This window comes from Neopelma chrysocephalum, unplaced genomic scaffold (assembly GCF_003984885.1).
Source record: "Neopelma chrysocephalum unplaced genomic scaffold, ASM398488v2 Primary Assembly neopelma1_347, whole genome shotgun sequence".
In the NCBI taxonomy this organism is placed as follows: Eukaryota; Metazoa; Chordata; class Aves; order Passeriformes; family Pipridae; genus Neopelma; species Neopelma chrysocephalum.
In genome coordinates this window covers 390,383-411,789 of record NW_020898011.1, presented here as the reverse complement: position 1 = coordinate 411,789, position 21,407 = coordinate 390,383, and the positions used below count along the sequence as shown (strand labels likewise).

General features: G+C 44.0%; 2 protein-coding genes across 3 annotated transcripts in view; one reads left to right on the top strand and one right to left on the bottom strand.

Moving 5' to 3' along the window:
* Positions 1-18,681, bottom strand: part of INSYN2 (inhibitory synaptic factor 2A) — a 41,937-nt gene extending 23,256 nt beyond the window's left edge. Inside the window, exons 1-2 of the mRNA XM_027705623.1 lie at positions 18,474-18,681; positions 5,084-6,260 (exon numbers count right to left, since the gene is read on the bottom strand). Of these exons, the coding sequence (XP_027561424.1) occupies positions 5,084-6,255 (1,172 nt within the window). The 5' untranslated portion in view covers positions 6,256-6,260; positions 18,474-18,681. The remainder of the gene's footprint in view (positions 1-5,083; positions 6,261-18,473) is intronic.
* DOCK1 (dedicator of cytokinesis 1) overlaps positions 1-21,407 on the top strand; it is a 280,931-nt gene that overhangs the window by 114,459 nt on the left and 145,065 nt on the right. The gene's annotated exons all lie outside the window — the stretch shown is intronic.

The window sequence follows — 21,407 nt, the reverse complement described above, 5'->3', positions numbered from 1 at the left end:
GGGAAATGAGCATCTGAGGGATGAGCTGTACTTGGGAAATGAGCACAGGACGAGGAGATGGGATCCCCACAGGCAAAGAATTTGGCTTAAAAACTGCTTTGGGGACCTAAAAGAAAACATAAATGGTCTTTGAATGCATTTTGCTTGGTTATGCTCAGAGTTTAGTGCGACACACACACCTTTTGGGCAGTGATGAAGCCTGACAGAGCAGCTATTAATAGTTAGAATTAACTGTACACTTCCAAGAAGAGAGGGAATAGTTAAGACTTTAAGAAAAAGCACAGAAGGGTGTTCTGCTGCTGTTGGAACTAGAAAATAAAAGCTGCTTCTATGGTAGTCAAATGCTTCACTTTAACACTGATCTTTGTGGAAACAGCTGAGAAAATGGTAAGTATGGATTAGAATTTAAAAAAAAAACACAACAAACACTCAAACATTAGTGGCTCAAGGATCACAAGATCCACAAAGTGCTGATCTGTGCAAAAATTACTCCTTTTCCTTGACTAAGGAAGATGCATCCAAAGAGATTTCCTGGCTCTGCCTTGGGAAGGTGGATTGTGACAATCTCCAAGGTGTTTTGGTGTGTCTATGGGAATGAGCTGTAAATGATGCATAATCTGAAATACAGCAACTCCAGAGAGGGGGAAGAGGAAGGATTTAGGAGGTGATATCAGGAGGATTAGTAAAAGGAATGTGAGTGCTCCAAAGGACAGGCAGGATGGAGGAATATCAAGATCCCAATACTGGAAATAAAGGCACTCATCGTAGTCCTCTTCCCAAGGGCTGCTGTTACAGGCTCCAAAACCTGGTGTCACTCACATTATGACACAATTTGTGCCTCACAGATGGGATGTGCCATATTCTTTCTGGTTTTCATGTCTTTATTTGCAGAGCAGCTGCCTTCTGCTCTTCAGCTTATCTGGTGCTTCCCTCCACTTCCAGGTTTGCTCTTAGAAATGGTTCTGTTAAACCTCTCCTTTGACACGTCTGTAATTAAAAAAAATAAAACCAAAGGAGGGAAATATCCCTGTCACATCATTTCTGAACTGGCACATTCCTCCCCAGAGCTGGGCTTTCAGGGGCTCTGTTCTTGTGAACTCTTTTAAGCTGCCTTCTTGTGTGAAATAAGGAGCTCCCTGGTTTTTGGAGGTGTGTGGATGGATTGAGCGAGACAGCAGAGGTTGTTCCTGCCTTTATTTGCTGTGTCTCCTTGGGTTGAGCTGAAGAGCTGGGCTGGCTCCTGAAAGGCAGCAAAGCAAACAATCTGGGCAATAATTGCTTTGGCTCTCTGACTTTCATCTCTGTTGAGACAGAGGAGAAGTTTCTGTGACCTTGGGGATGATTTCTGGCAGTGCTGGGAAGGCAGCACTTGGGTGAGGATGCTCCCTGCTCTCCCCTTTGGTGACACATCCATCCAAACACATAATACTGCTTTATTTTCTGCTTAGGAATGAGAGTAAGAGCCACAAATATCCCTTAGTCACTGAAAAGCATGAGCTGACATTTAAATTCCCTCCATAACAACATGTTCTTTCAAAGCCTCTTCGAAGGAGTTTGTTGAGAGCTCTTTAAATTCCTGAACCACTGCTGACTAATAAATGAATATAAATTATCACTGAAACAGGTTCATTTAACTCTTGTCTAATGTTGTAGCATTTGGCCTGTCAGAGTCAAAATACTGTGACTTGGTTTTGTGTGGCAAATTGAGCACTTTGTTTATTAAAATTGCTGATTTGTTGTATAATGAGGAGGGCCCAGATTTCTGTTCCTTTCCACAGTAAGGATTTAAAGGGCAGGTCATTGCTGTTCTCCAGCAGCAAAATATTTTTGATTATGTGTTCATCTTGGGTAATATATTTCCTAGATGTTATTAGCAAGGTTTTAGAATTATTAACTTGCATTTATGCTTCACACAGAGCAGAATTTGGCTTGTTAAATTCTGTATCTGAATACAGACAAATAGGTCTATAAGTGATGTAGATTGCTAATAGTTTCTCATATAAAACTGGAGCATAAAAATGGGTTTGTGTTGTGCAGCTGAACCCTGCATCATGTAATATTCAACGTTTTTTTTAACTCTGAGCTTAATTGAAGCTGCAGCTCTGCACTTTCTTCATGCCTGACTTAAGGCATCCAGCAATATCTGTTTTGCTGCCATATAATTTGGTTTTTTGTAGAAGCTTCGACATAGAAGGTGGAATTGCCACTTTGCCAAAGGTTTAGTAAATAATGATGGAAATAATACACAATTTTACTTATTTCCTCTGATACTGGGGGGGTCACAGGCTGGCTGTGCTTCTCCTCCTCCTCGGGTGGCTTTTCCCTTTCCTTCAGCAGAGTTGGGAGCTGGATGTTGTTGCTAATTGCAGATGATGTAGCACTGACATTTTGGGAAGTATACAGAGATGATGCTGCTGTCTTCAGAGATACTGCTACACTTGTGCTGGCATTGACTCATTTAGTGATGAATTGCAGTAATAGCAGTTCAGGACCTACAGCACATTAGTGAAAATGAATCCACTGAGCACCAGTCCCAGGGCACTACAACAGCACTTAAAGAGCACTGATTTCCTTAAAGGGAGGAAAATCTGATTAAGAAATTTAGCTGTGCCTTTGTTTTCTGGATTTGTGAATTATTTTTTTAACCAGCAGTGTGTTACTTGTATTTGTTTCTTGTAGTGTGTTGTTCTAAGGAATTTAATATACATAAGAAAACCAGGAGAGGTCCATAAACACAGAACATTTCTTCCTGCTTTAGCAGATGGAAGACTCTTGTATTTTATAATAAACAGAGATGGAGCAGTAGCACTGCTTTAATTTCTTGATATTAGCTGACCTAACACTTGGTTATAACAGGAAAAAAGACCAACATGCTGAAATGGAGAAAACATGTAATAATTTACCCAGTGCTGGGTGTCTGTGGCAAAAATGCCGAATGAATGCAGCAATTGGAAAGAATTATTCTAATAAAAGGATGGGGCAGCCTATTATTGAAAGAGTTGTCTAATTTGAGGGGAATGGGGATAAAGACAAGCTTCATGTTAATGATGTGTTGGTGCTTTGCAGGAGAACAGAGTGTTCTCCCAGCTCTGGACTGTGATCAGGGGAGAACAGCAATGGCCTGAGCATAATCTCCTCTGTGCAGCCTCCTTCAAAATCACCCAGCAGCTAGGAAATGAGGGATCTGGGATGCAAGGATTCCTAAAACAGGAGAAAATATGCAAGTTTGCATCTCCTTTCTTTTCCCTCCTTCCCCATCTCGACACCCTTCCTGCCCAGCAGGGAGGGGGCATGTTTGGGTCGTGTCTGGAGCATATGCAGGAGCAGCTGGAAGTGGTTCCAAGTACCCAGGAGTGCTAATAGATAGGCTCTTTTCAGTCAAATATAGTCTTGTGGACTCTAATGCATAAGTCTGTGTGTCTAAGAGGCTGTAGAGATGTTCTGAACTGTGGCTTATGGATAGTTTCACTATTTTAGGGCTAATACAGCTTTGCCAGGTTGAAATTATTTCAAGACAGTCATCGATATTTCATGCCAAGGGCATGCCCCTAATGTTGGCTACATTAAATAGCTCTGCTTCTGTCAGGGCAATAAAAAAATAGGTATTTGCTGCACCTGTTGCTGTGCTATCTTTGGGAAGAGATAAAAAATGGCTGTATAATTGTCTGGAGGAAGCAGAGGTATTTATAGCAGGTGACTTTGGGGGTGGGTGTGGGTGTTCCTGCACACAGGGTTCTCGGGGATCAGGTGATGAGTTGTGATGAAGAAAGAGTTTTTCTGTATTTTGGGATTTGACATGCTGCTTGACACTTCTGTCCAAATCTCCTGCAGTTTCTGTAAGTTAAGAAAGGCAGGGGAATTATTCTGAATAATAATTTTAAAAAATTGAACCATACAGTCATTTAGGTTGGAAAAGACCTTTAAGATCATCGAGGCCGTGTGGCTTTCAGCTACATCAAGAGACTTCCTAGTCTGAAGATGCAGGACTTGATAAGGTCCTGATATAGGTAATTGATATTGATATAGATAATACTGTAAAGTTAACTAAAAGCACTAAGGCTGTGTTGACAGCAGTGTCCAACAGCTGAGAGGACTTTCCAATGACAAACGTTTTTAGGATTAACATGATTTGTATGTTCCTAAAGAAAGAGTTAAATTAAAGACATACCTTTCTGGCTCAAATGAAAACATGGGCTGCTTCAAGTAGCACAGGCTGCTGGGTTCTTAATTTTAAAATCCTGATTTCTTCTGACAAATTGTGATTTAATTGCAGAGGTATTTAAAAGCACCCAAACAGTGCATATACATTTTGAGGTGTGTTCATTGAATAAAGATGAGGGAACTAAGGCGAGTCAGTCTGCAAAATGCTTGTTAAGGTTATGTAATAGAGGGATTGAACTGTCCAGGTAAAGACTAAAGGTTGTACTGAGTTACAGTATTTATTTAATGCCTTATAAGTTGATTTAAATAATGAAAGATAGGGATAAACACAATTTTCTTTCTTTCTGCTTGAGTTTATTGTGTTGAGCTGTGTGAATGCTGTAAAAAATGCTTTGAAATTCAAAGTTTTCATTTCATTTCCTTCTGAAAGAAATACCATGAAAAATTCAGAAGGTGAGAGTAAACCAGACAAGATGCATATGCCATTAATGGAATTATATTAAGAGTTGTAATTGTATCCCTTAATCTTAAAAAGGTAAGTCTCTTACAGAATTAAGGTTTTTCTGCTGCTTTTCATGCCGTGTGAGGAATTATGGTTAATGCAAGTTGCTGATGTGAAAGCATCCTCACTAATCCTGTTTGGAGAGCGGCTCGTTCTGTGCTCCGAGGAAAAGGCACAAGATGTATTACAGGCCCTTCGTTAAATAATTACTTAATTAGATCCCAGGACAAGCAGATACCAATCTGGGAATAGTGCTGGCAGGTTTCCCTGGGATTGGCCTCTACAAAGCAGCAAAACTTCGCATGGGAAGCACCACGTGTGCGGCGGCGGGTGCGTGTTGACGTCAGCAAATTCAAGGGCAGGATTGTTAGAAAAGACATTTTAAATCAGCTTAAACTTGCGCAAAAAGCTTCTACTCACCCTTCTCTGTGAGCTTCTCCTTTCTCGAGCTCCTGTATAACACCCAACAACACCTTTATGGTTTCCTGACTAGAGCTGATCAAGCTTTCCATCATCTGAAGCTGCGCTTTCAAGTCCACAACTTCGGTGTGAGGCACGATTTGTTGGCATTCCTCGCTCAGGGCCACGGCCGCCTGGCAGGGCCGGCCCTCCTCCGCGGGCGAGACGTTGACCTGCAGGGGCTGGTCGTTACATTCGGTGGCCGGGCACCGCGCCCGCGCCGCGCACGCCCCGGCATCGCCCGCCGCGGGCTGGACACCGTTCAGGTGCACCGTCCTCCTCCTGTCCTCCTCGGCGCACGGCGACCAGTCGCCGAGGTTGGGCAGGTCGGGCTGCGAGGCCGGCAGGTAAACGGTGGCCACCTCAGTCTTGAAGACCCTCCCGTGGTGGAGGGGCTGGGCGGCCTCCTCGCTGCTCAGCCGCGCCACCGCCGCTCTCCCCCGGCCGGGCGGCCACGCGGGCTCGTCCTCGGCGGGGTCGGCCAAGTTCGGGAGGGGAGGAGGAGGCGGCTCTTTGGGAGAACTGTGCAAATCGCTGCTTTTCCAGGCCTCGGCGGCGCCGTCGTCGTGCGCACCCGCGTTGGCGCGCTCCGAGACGTGGGAGATGAACTCGGCCGTCTGCAGGCTGCCGGCCTTCCTGCCCCACGCAACGGCCTCCGCCGAGCCCCGGCCCTCCCTGTCCTTCACATCGATCAGAAACCCGTTGTTCTCACCCTGCAAGGTGTCCACGGTCGAGGCGCTTTTAAGAATATTCCCTTTTTTCCGGTCCAGAGGGAAGGTCTGGTAGCACTTTTTGAGATCGGGGGAAGTCTGAACTCCTGTGCTCTTGGTGACGTTGGGGATGGACCTGCGGGCGGGCACCGTCATGTACTTGCGATACGCCGTCTTGTAGGCGATGGCCTTGGCGTCCCTCTTGTCGGGGTCCTGCGAGGTGGAGGTGGACAGCTGCTTGTCCCTCTGCTCGTTCTGGGCCTCGCAGATATCCTTAAACCTCACCTGCAGGGCTTTGTTCCGTTTCTTGATCTGCCGGTTGGGATCCAGCGCGTATTTCATCTCCAAGGCCAGGGAAGCCGCTGGCTCGACGTCACTGTCCGAGGCGGTGAGTAAGCATTTGCTGGGCTCCTTACTCACCATGATGCCTGCAGCCAAAAACAGTGCAAAAAGCCTCATATTACAACACAAATGCTACTTTTCCCCCTCAGGTTTGCAATATTTGGGCTGCTTTCCTACTTTTCCCCCTCAGGTTTGCAGTTTTTGGCCTACTTTCGTCTGATGGACCTGAAATGGCTGCCGCTCGCAACCGATATGCTTGGCTCTCCAAAGTCATAGTCCTTCGTGTTAGATTTTGGGTTTTCTAGAGAATTCTGCTTTTTATCTTGGTTTCTGAACACCTTCTCCTCAAAGGGGAGGATTCCTGGCAGCAGGAGTTTTTCCAGCCCCCTTTTCAGAGGACAGGGATCATGGCTGCTCACTCAGCCCTCGTGCTTCCCTGCAAATCAGTACGTGCTCCCAGTCCCTGAATTCACCTGATAGTTAATCAAAACTCCAGGGAAAATGAAAAATAAGTGTCTTTGTGCAAGTAAAGAAAACTCTAGAGCTCTGACCAGCCTTAATTCTCCTTTAGTGCAAATGTTTAGTAGCAAGAAGTGTCACACTGGCATTATTTTTTACTCTGGGCTTGCTTACCAAACACATTCTCCTGTCTGATGTATTCAGTGTCTTGGCAAGAAATTAATTGGTCATTAGAGGGGTTGTGATTTGGATTTTTGTAAAAATTTACCTCATAGCCAAACCTAAATATAATCTAAATACAGATTAATTATTATTAGTAACTGGTTGGTGCTGCTCGATGCGTAGAATTTATGAACTAGTGAAGTTTGTGGAAGAAGTCAGCAGTGCATCAATTAAGGGTTTGCTTCAAATGCAAACCAACTCATCCTTTCCTTGAGGCAGTAAATGCCTTTATGATACAGCTGCTTATCCCAAAGGATCCTAAAGCACTAAAAAAAACCCCTTCAAACCTGTGATGATTCACAGAAATTACTTAATCTGCCACTGAAATATAAACACCTCCTCAAGGACGAGAAGATGCCAACCCCCCCCTCAAAACCCAACAGCTCTGTGGTTGTTCAGATCACAAGGGAATCTGTAGTAGCAGGATAGTTAAGATCTCATTTTTACACCTCATTTGAAGTTGTCATTTTTACTCTCCTATTGCACAAATTTCTCCCTGAGACTTGCTGAATTACCAAATTCCCACTTAATCCAAATATTCTGCATGCATCTCCTATTTAAGCACGGATGGATCCTCAGAGGGACTCAGAGTACGATGTAAAACGAGTAAAGGGACTTTCAGGTGTATTTAAAATAAGTTTTTAATTAAAATTCCTTTGTCTATTAAATAAAATATGTGGAACTCTTGAAGAGTTAAGTGCCACGATAGCATATGTTTTATAAAGCACAGGGGAGTCAATCCTTATGACTGGTCTATATTTAGTTTTAATTTAAGAAAGCATAATGGGGAAATTATTTTCAGTGGAAAATTGAATGTTTATGAGTTTTAAAAGCAATAATAACACGTCCCTAAAGATATTAAGACACAAGATGTGCATGGTTGGATGTCTGGGTCAAAAGATCTCATGCAAAGGTGTCATTACTTAATTTTTTCTTCATGTTTTAATTCCCTGGTCCCAGTAATTTTTGAACAGGTCACTGAAATATTCTAGAATCCACCTAGTTTGCCTTTTCTGTCTGACTTGTGAGGCTCAGGTAGAGCTGAGTGAGCTGCACTTTTTTGAGGAGGGGAAGTTTCTGTCTGGCTCTGTGTGATGTAGTGGAGAGTCTGTGGAAGAAAGCAAAAGGAGGGAAAATGCAGGACAAAAACATTCAAATAAAGGATTTTGAGGTTGCCAGACTAGTTTTCCTCTAGACATGTTATATATACAGGCCTAGTAGCTGATACTGAAGTGACCAAGCCCCTGGTTTTGGGGAAAAGAGTGAAAAATGGGAATTCTAGGGGGAAGCCTGAACATTAAATTGGAGTAGAGTTATCCTTTTGTGCTGGGCGGGGGGGAAAGATCAGTTACCCCTGTGCCTTTCATACATGATATACAAATATAGACAGATTCTGAAGGGAATAAATTGACTATATGTGAACGTCAGGAATTTTTTGTTCCCGTTGAAACCCTAAATAAGGAGCTTTGTTAGGGTCCTGTACTGGCTGTGTTAGGCTGTATTTTAATTATAAATTCATGTGTGAGTGATGTTATGGTTTTATTTGAGAGAATTTTGCAAACAGAGCCCCACTGGGTCACAGCTTCCAAAGATGGGGATGGTAGGAAATACAGACATCCATCTGTCCATCCATCCATCCATCCATCCATCTATCTAGAGCGGAATTTTTGGAATGTTTTAGTGAAGACAGTGCTGTGTAAGATACAAACCTGATCCATTAGCTTGCAGTTGGACACACATCAGCTTTAGACACTAAAATATGTTGTAAAAACTACTGTCAAGCCCCAAAACTCTGCATTTCCAGTCACGTCGAACTACTGGAAGCAAATGTTCCAAAATGGTCTGGTAAATTAATGAGTTTACCAAAAACTAAATACAGGAACATAAAAGCCATTAGTGTTCACATCTGCTAATGTGAGTTCCTGCACTACCAAAAAATTGCTGCAAAAATGAAATGCTGCATTTACAGAGATGTGAAATCCTCAGTAATTGCTTCTGAAAAGAGAACACATGTTTTTACCCAAAAAAAGGCTTAAAAAAATTGGCTCTTAGCTCTGAATGTCACCCATTACAGCCATCTCTGAGGATACCTCAGAGTTGTCAAAGTGAGTCTTCAGGCACTTGGTTGTTTGACAGCAGGATCTGTTAACATGCAATTTATTTTCAAGTATTGGCTTGATATTTCATGAGTGCCTCTGCCCTGTTTCAACTTCCAGATTATTTCATCTACCCCTTTGATCCCATCATTTTGGGGGCTGCAGGATCACTGGGTTTGTTTGGAATGACTTAACATGGAGTCCATAACCCAGATAAAACCAGGAGCCCGGTGCTGTTCTCCGGAGTTGATAAACGGGGAACTGTATCCTGCAGTTCATTTTAAGCATGTCTTTAATAGCCAATAAATTGATTCCTCACAAAATTGCTTGTCTCCCTTTCCCAACCTCCCAGGCCTGATTGATTTAGCTGATCTGGAGTTTTCTATTCCCACCAGTAGCTTGGAGTAATAATTTCATAGATATCTGTGATTAAGAATGACAACAACCAAAAGAACTCGATTTTTTTTCTAAGCCTCGCTCGGCTCTCGGCGTCTCCAAGGGGAACTCTCTGGGCTCAGCTGATAAAAGAACAGCTGAGCAAAGAGTGGATAGTGAGTTAAACACCTCCCAGGGAAGGGTTTATATAATACCTCCTGTTTGGTTTCAGTTTTGGGTTGGACGAGGTGTTGCCTCCAATTTGAGTTACTTAAAGCATCGTCTCCACAGGATTTTTGGATACTTTCGGATACTGAGTTTCTCAGTTTGCAGGAGCACAGACTTTATGACTTTCTCTGTCAAGCTTTGAATTTGAATTTTAGTTGCAGATGCCAATTACATACAGATAATAGATTTCAACTTTTTCTCTGTAGTTACTCCCAACAACCCCCAATTCGCTCAACTAAATATTTAAGTTCTCACACAGCTTACTTTTTAGAGTTTTTAGCTTTGATTTGTTTATAAACTTCTGGCTGATTACCCTTAAGGAGTGTTCCCCTGTGTTTGAATATGGAAATAAACTATTAAAAAAAAAAAAAAATAATAATAATAATAAAGTGATGCACAGAGAAGCCTTAAGTTAGTATAAAATCTTCAGGGGAATTATGGAAACCAACAGTCCTGTTCCAGGGCATGTCAGCAGGTAAAGTTTAGGTACAAATCTTTGCAGGACCTTCACTCTGCATCCAAACTCTGCCAAGTCACTGCCCTGGGAGGGGGAATTACAGTGTGGAATTTCCAGACTGGTTGGTTAACGAAGGAAAAAGAGATTTGGAGCTCTTATTATATTATTAAATGTAATTTACATTTTATTTCTGTCAGTTTTATGCTCCAGAAGCAGACTCACAATGTGTTAATACAGACTGGACCTAAACTTTGCACGTTCCAAATGCAGATGGAAGGCACGGATTCCATGTATTCCTTGTATTTCCAGACCAAATGAAGGCTTTGGAGATGCAGCTGAAAACATCTGTGCACGTGTTAAGAGCACACGGGATTTTGTGTATGGCTGTAACAGCTTAAAATCATGCAAAGGGTTGCAAATAATTGGCCTTTTCCACGTGAAGGAAGTGATCTGCAACATCTTTGGGCTCCTGAGTATATCCAGGTTGTGCTTCCTTGTGAGAGATCCCTGCTGCCTCACCTGGAATTTTTATATGCCTAAATACTACCAGAAAATGCTTGTTTTTCAAAAACTCCTTGATGTCTGTAAGTCTTGTTAGTGTATACGTAGAATATCATACAATTCTATTGTTAAAAATAAAGATTTGAAAGAAACTTAGATTTACTTCATATAAATAAATACAGTATGTTAATTCTAAATATCCCATAAATTTTGACTCCGTTAAATTAGGAGTCTTTTCATTCTTTTAAAAAATCTTAAAAATCATATAGTATTATCTTAAATATTAATAAGCAATGTCCATTAACAAGCTAAAAATGCTGGAAAATATGAATTATCTTAGCTTTTAATTATTAGTTGTTTGCAGAAACTTTGCCTTTGCTACAAAGTTTTATGGATTTTTAATACATAAGGACTGAGGATAAATTATGTCTTGCAGATAAATTCAGGGGTGCAGGTGTGCCCAGTTTTTGTGGGGTAAAAAGCACTGCTATTATTAGGAAAAGTGACGTGGTGGAGCAGCCTGTCATCATTTTATCACAGAATTGTTCATGTAGAATAACAGAGTTTGCAGTCCTGCTAAATGTCAAACTAGTATTTTTTTAACTCTGTTTGGAAACCCCGAGGCACCAAACTTGAATTTTCTGTCTCTTGAACCTCCTTATTTATTGCTCACTACTGAAGTCATTCTTCCTGCTGCATTTCTAAGTGCCTTGGAAGTCTTTGCTTTGGAATAAACAGGATCATATGGCATTTGATTTGTCTTTTCTCCCCTCCCATCCACTGGCAGGCTCTATAAGAATGATGTATAAAATCATATCCCAGCTAATGGCTGAGATACCCAATAAATGCCTTTAAATGCTTTTGTGAGCTTCAGCTTTAGAACTAAATGGCAACAAATAAAATGTACGATTTAATATGCCTGGAGAATTTTTAGATAAAACAGGAATCTATTGGAGGATAAACTATTTAAGAATTTCCTTACGAGCCAAACCAGCTGAATGCAGCTGGTCTGTGCAATTTTCTCTAATTTTGACATCTCTACTGTGCTTTGTGAACACAAATTTTAATAATACTTAGGTTTTGTTGCTTCCTATATTGTGCATAAAATTAAAAGGAATCCATTCAACGTGATAAACTCCTGGAAAATGGGGGTTATGTAGAATTTTGCAACGAATAGTACCATTATCAGGAGATTTGCACTTGCATTAAGAACAGTGCAGACTTATGGGGTGAATTAATAACTATTAACTTCCTACTGGAACAAATGCAATGTCAGAAGATACTCCCTGCGAATTCATAGTGTTCTGATGCCAAACATTTGCTGGGATTTAGTGTTCTGGAAAAAATCATAGAACTGTTACAAGAATTATGCTGCTTTTTCTTACTGTGCTCTGCAGCTTATGGAGAATAGGAGGAGCAAAGGTTTATTAACATTATTTTGCCATGGAAATCTGGGCAACTTCTTGTCTGGGTTCCAGTGGTACTGGCAGGAGAAGGATGTGCTGGGGATGTGTTGCTGGGAGAATCACTCTCAGTTCTGCTCTCACTACACTGCACTGTCTTCCAGGAGTCCAGAAGCCACACTACTTTCTCTGCAAGGCTTTTTCATTTTTATGGGCCTTTCTGTTAAATAATTGAAAGGGCAAGCTGTTAAAAACAAGAGCTTAACGACAGTTCCTTATCTGCATTACTGGAGAATGCTCAGTGTTAATTGTTCTGAGTCGACATCGATGGGTTTTGTGGGTGTTCAAGGAAAAAAAACCAGCCAAACCACAGGGGAAAAGAGCAGTTCTGCTCCTTAGCTTTGACCAACAGGTCTTAAAACTGTTGGAGCTCTGGAGAGAGATATCTGGGTGCTGGGGATTGAAAACAGACTCACAGAATGGTTTGGGTTGGAAGGGACTTCAAAGGTCATCCAGTCCCACCTCCTGCCATGGGCAGGGCCACCTTCCACTGTCCCAGGTTGCTCCCAGCCCAGTCCAACCTGGATGTGAATACTTTCAGGGATGGCCTGTGACCACCTACAGCAACTGTAGCTGGTTTTCTTCCTTTGTTACAGATTTACAAATGTTGGGTAAAGGAGAAGAAGGAGATGCATGTTTCAGCTCCAGGCTTGGATCCTTGATTTTGCTGTGAGGTATCGGAGAGGCACCACAGCAGCACAAGAGATGCAGATCAGAGCATTCCCCTGGGAATGCAGGTGATCTCATCCTATGGAAAGGGTGTTGTGTAGCCTGTGCTGGAGCTTCCAAAGGGGAGATGACAGACAGGAATGACTTTCCTGAGGTCAGTAGCTGGAAGGCAGCAGAGCCTTGTCAGCTCGTTCTGTCTGGATTAGGGTTACGGGCAGACAAGCTTGGGAGGGTGTGAAGGCGTGTTAAACAACTCAGCTGGGTAATTTAGGTCTAAAACCTGACATCATTAGCAGGATATTAATTGGGGAATAGTCTCAGTCAAGGAGTGTATTTGCACTCCAGTGCTGTCAGCAGGCACCATGAAATAAAGGCTGTGTCATTTTTCACCTTCTCAAGGAGCACATTCCTGAAGTTTCTGGTTTCAAGCAGGTTCTGGCCCTGCTGGAATTGTGAATTATCCATGTACAGCTGGATGCTGATGTTGGGGAAAGTGCACAGATCAGTCTGACTTTTGCTACAGCAAAGGCTTATACAAAAATGAGTTTAGTTACCCAAAAAGAGGGGTACAGTAGAGCAAAAAACTGTGCTTCGGTTGCTGTGCTGCAGGGGAATAATGGTCCCTGATGCTGCAAATCTTCATAAAAACTGGTTCTAAGATGCTTTGGAAATGATGTGAATGAAGAGCCAAACTCTGATGTGAGGGGAAGTTATCTTAAATACAAACATCAGTGTGAATGCTCCAAATCTCAACTCCCAGACCCTCAAGCTGTCATCCAGCATGAGGACTCGGGAGAAGGCTTGGAGGTGATGGATAGCACTGATGCTCATTCCAGGTCAGCAGGGAACACGTTTTTGGTTCCATGTGGGAAAAACTGTGTGGAGAATGAACAGGGAAGCAATGAGAGCAGGCAAAGATGGTGTGGAGGTGTTGAACACAATGCTCCCACATTTTGTGGACCTGGGACAATGTGGAATAAGACCTTAAAATAATCTTGGTGTCCCTGCCTGTGGCAGGGGGTTGAAACCAGATGGTCTTTGAGACCCCTTCCAACCCAAACCATTCTATGATTCTGTGGTTCTGGATTTAAGGATGGGTTCTTTGCGATATGGATGATTAGGAAGCGCATGAAATAATTCAAGACTCTGTTAAGAATATTTTTGTCTGAGTTACGTACTCTGCCTGTGAAGCTGCAGAATGGTGGCTGAGAACTCCTCTGTTATTAATGAGAATTGGGTGATAACTCCAGAACTGTCTGGGTGAGGCACCACAACCAGACAGATAATTTGCATCCCCTTTATTGTGGCTTTGTGTGCTTTTATCACAAGGTGTGAGTGCGAGAATGTAACACATTATTCTCACCAACTTGCTCAACTAGAACTACCTAAAATACACAGATTCCTCTGGAATTCAGCAACTTAGGCTCAGTCTGCAAGAAGGGCTGAGTGTTATCAGTGTTACCAGGCAGTTCAGGCATAATTTCTGCTGAGTGACTCTCTCCAGCAGTGGGATGTTTTATCTGTCTCTCTGTCAGCTCCTCAGGGATATCGCTGTGTTTTATTTGCCGATGGCCTTGATACACAAAAATGTGTTAAACTGATCCACAAGTTAAATTCCTTTACTCGTGGATGTCTCCTCATTCATTTCTGTCGGCATTTGGAGAGAGTAATGAATATAATAACAAAAATGGGCACGAACAATCCAATCACTAATGGTTTGAAGGAGACACTGGGCTCGTTGTAGATAAATACACAAACAGTAGTGATTTTACTGAATCCTCTCCTCTTCCTTCTCCCAGGAGGCAACTAATCAAACCAAAACTATTTTTCGTGTTCCTAACTTGAAAATACAGCCCTGAATTGACACACCTGCTTAAGTGGGTTTGTACTGAGAATCAGAGAGTCCCTGTTGCAGTTTTTAAAGTCATTTCCACCATGGTTGAGCTTTATAAGCTTTCACCTGACCAAATCCTTCCAAGCAACAGGATCACAACCTTGGCACGAGCATTGGGAAAAAAGAAAATGGAAGAGGTGAGGAAGGGAAGGTGTAAAACAAGCAGGGAAGGTGGGGAAGTGCACAAAACAAGCAAAGCCTTCTTTTTTTTTAACTTGTGACAATTCCTCCTCACTTAGACCAGATGGAATGAGCTTCCCGTGCTTTTGTTTTTAAACTGGTTTAATTTTGTAGCTGTGTGGGCTTTATTTATAGGCATGTTGCAGCAATCATGGGCAGGCAAAAATAACACAACTTGCTTCTCTTCCCCATGGATGTCATAAACATGAGGTGAGGCTGGGGTTTTGTGAGATGTTTAACTCACTCTTTTTGATGTGAGCTGAGTCTGAGACCAGGTATCAGCGATGTGCAGAGTCTGGGGAATGGGACATGTGGTGGAGCTCCAGCACAAAAATCTCTTGTAATGACAGATATAGAACTTCAGATCTGCACCCAAATATAGCAGGACTTGGAGGCTTTCAGCTTTTAAATCCACCTCTGTTTAATTCAGACTGTGAAAATGGCCCTTAACCTTCTACACTGTGTCAAATCCAGCGGATTTAGCTGGAAAAACTACTTCTGGAGTAAAATCCGGCAAAGTGGACTCCAAGATTTGCTGTTTGATCACTGAATTGTTATTTTTACACCCAATTCTCTTTGCCTGTGAGACTCTGCTTGGATGTGGAACTGGAAAGCAGCTTTAAGGCTCTGATCACCCCGACACGGGGCTGTGCACATTCATGAACAAGGTGAGCTGTTGTCAGTATTAAGGGATCAGTTTTCTGCCTGAATGTAGTAAAATTGCAATAAATAACCTTCAAAGTGATGATGTGCTACACTATAGTAAGTGAATTGAATGCATTCTGCGTGGTCAATAACAATTTAAAATTGGCAGTATCTACTGAGTCGTACTTGTGTGTGTTCATAGGTTATACAGCATTTTCTAAGCAAGCACTGATTTTCAGAAGCAACTCCCACTGAATTTACCACTCTGAGATGATTTTTTTCCCATAAAATATGCTCATGATCTCATTTCCATAAAGCCTATTTAATTTGCAAACTGATTAGTAAAAATACAAAGGGGGTAGGGGCTATAAAGTAGATTTGTTGCTTACATGTTTTTTAATATCTCACACAAATTCTCAGCAGTTCTTTAAATCGTGGCTGTCAGAAAGCAGAATATTAACAGCTAGTTCAGATAATCATGTGAATTTTTTATGCTCTCAGATATTCTAGATTTACTATCATTTCCTCAAGTGTGCCTGAATTATGGGACCAGACACCCTCAGTCCTGCCTGACCTGTGGTCAGAATGGCCTTGAGACATCACAGCTCAAGAGCTTTGTGGAGGTATCCTGACATTTTAGCCTGGATTTTTGGCAGGCTCATAGGTTTTCCCTGGCTTTCACCACCACATCAGTCACGGCAAAGGATTGGCATGGCTAAGTTTGGCTTTTAAATTCTGCAGAACAAAACATCAGTGTTGATATTTCCTTGTCCTTTGCAGAGTCTGTGGTTGAGTTTGGATCTCCAGGTAACTAATGGTGTGCTGTGGTGACCAGTAGGCTTTGGGCACTGGTGGTGCTGGTCAGGAAGATGATTTGGCAGCTCTTGGGCTCCTTCTCTATGTTCATCTCCACTGAACTTTGCTACTCTTTGTGTCCCCTCTGATTTAATTAGATATAAATTCTAATATATTATATGTGTGTCTCTCATGCAAAAATGCTTTGTCAGCGCAATAGTTAACTGGGGAAAAAAAACCCACAGCGATGATCTTATAAGCTACTTGTTTGGGAGCTTAATTAGTAGAAGGGTGCATTGAATATTAAGTGCTGGCCCTCTTGATAAGTAACTAACACTTCCTCTTCTGGTGCTCTTGCCCAGCTGCTTTTTATGTGTCCATCTGAGGGAAAGGCACTGATTCCATTCAAGATTAGAATTATCTTGAGCGTCTCGTTAAAAATACACATCATTAATAATGATGGAGTCCTAAAGAACACACATTTTTCATCAAGGGCATCACGACATCCTTACAAAAAAAAACCCAAAAAACCTGATCTAATGTCAGCCTTCCCCATTCTATGAAGGCAGGATGCTTTCAATGCAACAGCACCTTAAACTCTGGGGCAGGAATTTTATTTTAGAACTGTTAGAATTAGAACAATTCCATCGGAGCCTTTGGATTAGCAATATACATCATGGATTTCTCCTGAAACCAGGGACCATATTCCATCACTGTAAGGCAGAATATCAACCTCCAGGTAGGTGATGAATCAGTAATATCTGAGCACTGAGATCTTTTCATCTGAATTTCTAATGCCAGAAGAAAATCCAGCTTTTAACTTAGAACTGGTATTTGTACTGGGAGAGAACAGATCATTGTAGTGGAGACAGAGCAGGCTCCTAGGACACCAACAGGCATCACCCCAAGAGTAAGGAAATACGTTACTCTCCCTGCTTTCGTATTTTTACTATAGGTCTGTTCCCTTGAAATTCTACATTAAATTCATCTGAGTACATGGCTAGGACAGTTGCATGTCATGTGATTATTTTTATTTATTTATTTTTAGCTAGTAGTTTTTCCAGCCAGCAGCCTGCTTTTAACCTTGGTACATGCAGCATTCCTGGCAGCACTGTAAATGTGAACGGTGAGCACCATGGAACACTTTAAAAGAGAGGGAATAAATTCCCGGTTTATATCAGACCTGACCTGTTACTGGTTTGCCTTTTGTTACCACTTGCCAGCAGGGAAAAAAAGATCGATTCTCAGAGGTTGGAAAAAAAAGGTCTTCCCAAACTTCCCGATCCCAGAGCCTAACGAGTTAAATTTTCCTCCGAGCAGGATTTGAGCTGCTTAGACACACAAGGTCAAACGGAACCGCTCCATTACCTATTCTGACTCGTGCAGAGAGGGGGGCACAGCTCCTTTGGGACAGAGCCCTCGGGAGACGGTGACATAAGCAGGGAATATATTCCCTGCTCCGAGCATTGCAAGATGTCCCTATTTTTCTGGGGCCGGCTGCCCCCCCGCCTCCCCCAGGCTGATCCCAGCGAACTGTAGTCCTGCATCCCCTCGCTGCCGTAACTCCCTGTAAACATGGCATTAAGTACAGGCGTTGAGGTCACGGGAGAGGATTTGCACTAGAGATAGGGAGGCAAGATGGAAATTCAGAGCGGGAAGCTTGGGATGCCTTGCAGGATGCATCCCTGTGACTTCAGGGATGGATCCCTGCTACCTTTTGTCCCGTTTTCCCACGGCGTTTTCGCGGCATCCCCAATTTGTGCCGATGGTGATGAGGGACTTGGGTGTATTAAATCGTGAGAGCCCTGCGTCTCGATATTCACACTTCACTGAATAGCAGCAGTTCAGCCCCCGAGGAGGATTTTTGGGTTGGTTTGGCTTTTAATAGCAAGTTAAGGGATGAACGCATCCGATGCTCCTCCATCGCCGCGCTGTGCGGACACTTCATTAGGACGGCTGAAGTTAATAAGCAGCGGTAGTTCCTCGCCATCAGCCATGTGAAAAGCTAAAGCACTTCGTGCCTCCTCCGAAAATCCTCCAGCTACACCTCTCCCCTCCCAGGCACCGCTGGAAAGGGAGCAGGGAAAAAAAGGCTGGCATTTTGCTAGATCGGGATATTCTCTCCTTCTCTGTCACGAAAGTTATTGGATGCAGGAGCTGTTCCCAGGCAGGCAGATACGCTATTGCATAACGCTGGCGCTCAGCGCCAGCCTTTATCCTCATCCCTACGAAGTTTTCCGCTGGAAAAACCAGCGGAGCGGGGGGGGGGTTTTGGGTCTGGGGGCGAGCGAGCCGCGGGAAGGGCTGTCCCTTACCTTATGCTTCCTCACGCAGAAGTGGCGGTCTGGGCGAGCATCTCCCTCCCGCCGCCGGGGCGAGCTGGGCGTCAGAGCCTCGGCGCATCTGCCGCGGAGGAGCCGCGGAGCCGCCGCCGCCGCGCTCCCCGCTGCCCTCATGGGCTGCGGCGGGGGCTCGGAGTCCGGGGGTCCCCTCGGCCGGGTCCCCGCCGAGGGGAACTTGTTGAGCGGGACCGGCGGGCGTCCCCCAGCCGGGCGGGAGCGGGGAGGAGGAGCCGGGGGCCGGGCTGGCGGCGGGGGCGGGCGGGGGAGGTGGGATGGAGGGATGGAGCGATGCTCGCCGCGCGGGGTCCGCGCAAAATGAAGGGGGGAACCGGGAATCCGCCGCTCGCAGCCTCGCTAAAAACCCACAGTTACTCCTCTGTTTCCTCGACGCGTGGATTCGTTAATAATAGATTCATACACACCGTCCCCGAGCACCCCGGTTTTCCAGTTGCGCTACGGGAGCACTGGAGCAGCCGCAGAGTGGGTGATGCTGATCCATTGGGAATCTCAGCGAAGCACTGGGTTAAAGCTACACGGCTGCGTTTTATTGGGAGGGCAAGTGTTTGAGGTGCTGAAGGAATAGATGCTCCCATTTGCTTTTAAAGCTCGGGGAAAATGGATGCGAGTTCAGAGCAAAGCACTTTGGTAGAGCAGCCGGGATTGATAAATGCGATAATGGGCTTAAAACTTCAATCCCATCTTTCCTCACTCTCTCTCAAACCACTTTGTCTTATTATAGAAGGTTTAGTTTTTCATAGCAAAAAAAGTTGGAAGTTAAATAGGTCGTGTGTATTTAACCAGACTGACTGACAGAAGATGTCACAAGAGGCACGGGAATTGGTCCGAGTTGGGAAGCGGTGGGTCGGTCTCCTTTCATTCTGAGAATTCCAATAGTTTTGCTGTTTGATACTTTTCACTATGGCATAAAAGTCACCTAACCCAGGTGCCACCAGGTGCAGGCCACAGTTTCTCTGTGGTGGCACCGTCTTGGCCATGGGTGGCGTTGGTGAGGATTGTTGATTTTGGGGTTACTGAAGCGGCCCCTGATTTGAATTGGCAGCTGAGAGCGGCCGGACGAGCCCGAACCGCCCTGTCAGTGCCAGGGCTGACAAACACCTCAGCGCAGCGGGGAGGGACACCCGGGCTGGGCACTGCACGAGTCAGTGCATCCACTGGGCAGGATGCAGCAGAATTCCTGGCTGGAGTCCTGGGTGTCTTTCTGGAGTTAATTAGCTGGAGCAGCCCATTGCAGCAGGGAACGCACGGCGCTGCCGCAGCGGCCGGAGCACCGCGCCGGGGCCAGGCTGGGCAGGGGCTCCGAGAGAGACCCCCACAGCGGGCAGGGACATCCCTGTGGGCACAGCTGCCCACAGCGTGGAGATGGATCCACAGAATTCCTTGCTGATTAAACTGCAGTTTGGCTGTGCAGGACTGGAGCAGAGCAGAGCAGTGTTCAACAAATCAGGCAGTCAGCAGAGGGCAGCTAAGTTGCTCTCCCTGCCTGTACCTGTCCAGGTATCCGACTGCCCTCCTCCCTCTGCTCCTTACTCTGCAAGTTTGCTGCTGATCCCTAAAAGAGGGTGTCCAAGGGGGTGATTTCTGCATCAGCTGCTGCTCTGCCCTGGGGTAGGGACTGTGGGTTCCCCAGGCCGCTGGCACGGTTTCGATCACACTGAAGATCTCTCGTGGTATTTTATCAGAGATTCTTTGTCCCCAGGACATCAGTGGGAAGAATCAAATATCAACTTGCTTGTTGATATGACAGCAACCACCATGCTTTTGCTTTTTTCCTTTCTCTGCTTTTCTTTCCAGCAGTGCTGACTTGCTGTATTCCAGGTCCTCTGTGGATTTCTCTGTACCAAAATAAATGTGTTTTTTGGCTGTAGCCTGTACACAGACGTGGCTAAAATTACATGGTAGGGTGACCATGTTTTAAATAATGTGTGCTACTTGCACAGAGCAAATAGATCAGTGGTAGGAGATGCTGTTGCTTTTCCCAGGCTGAAGATGTGACTTTGTACAGACCATGATTACTAGAAGAAAATACTCGATATCCTGAGTGACTTGAAAGGAGAATCTCTCTGACAGAAGCAGCAGTTAAACATCATTCTTGTCTTCTCCATAATGATATTTAGAAGCTGTTGTCTCAGGGCTGATTAGCCTTGCACAGCATTATGCATATGCCCCATTTATAAACCATACAGCGTTTTCTGTAGATTTTTAGGGAATTAGAAAGTACTTTCTAGTTCTGGACCAGATTCACGTGTAACTACTGACACCATTGGTGTGCCCAGGGATATTTCAAATGAGGGTTTGTGAAGAATGAAGTGTTTCCTGATTATCATGGTTCATGTTACTGTAAAAGCACATAGAAGTAAATACACTGGGAACTTGGAAATGCTTCGTCATCCCCTTTGCCAATTTTTTAGCCTTTAAAAATGCTGAGCACAACTGTTGCATAATGAAATGTGGTGTCAAAGCAGTGCTTGAGAAGGGGGAGAGAGGTCGGGCTTCAACCTGAGAGGATGCAAAGAGAAAAGAGACAGTTCATTTTAATTGTTTTAGATTACAGATTTATTGCTCCCTAATGGAGTGTCCTGCATTCCCAGGTTGCCTTTTTCTCCCAGTGTTTGTCAGGCAGGGGTGAGCACTGCTCAGGGCTGCGATGGTGTGTTCCTATGACATGGGCAGGTGGGTGGGTGGAAGTCCTGCCTTGGACTTATGGAGTGAGGGAGAAAATCATATATTTGAGAGCATATATATATATTTTTAGTGGTATTCTCTGTGGAGAAGTACAGCAAGGGGTCCTTCTTCCACACTGCTAATTGCTTAATAAATTTGGGGAGGAGTGTGTACTTATAAATGTTAATCTTCTAGCACAGCCTGATGTTACAGACTTCAGATTTT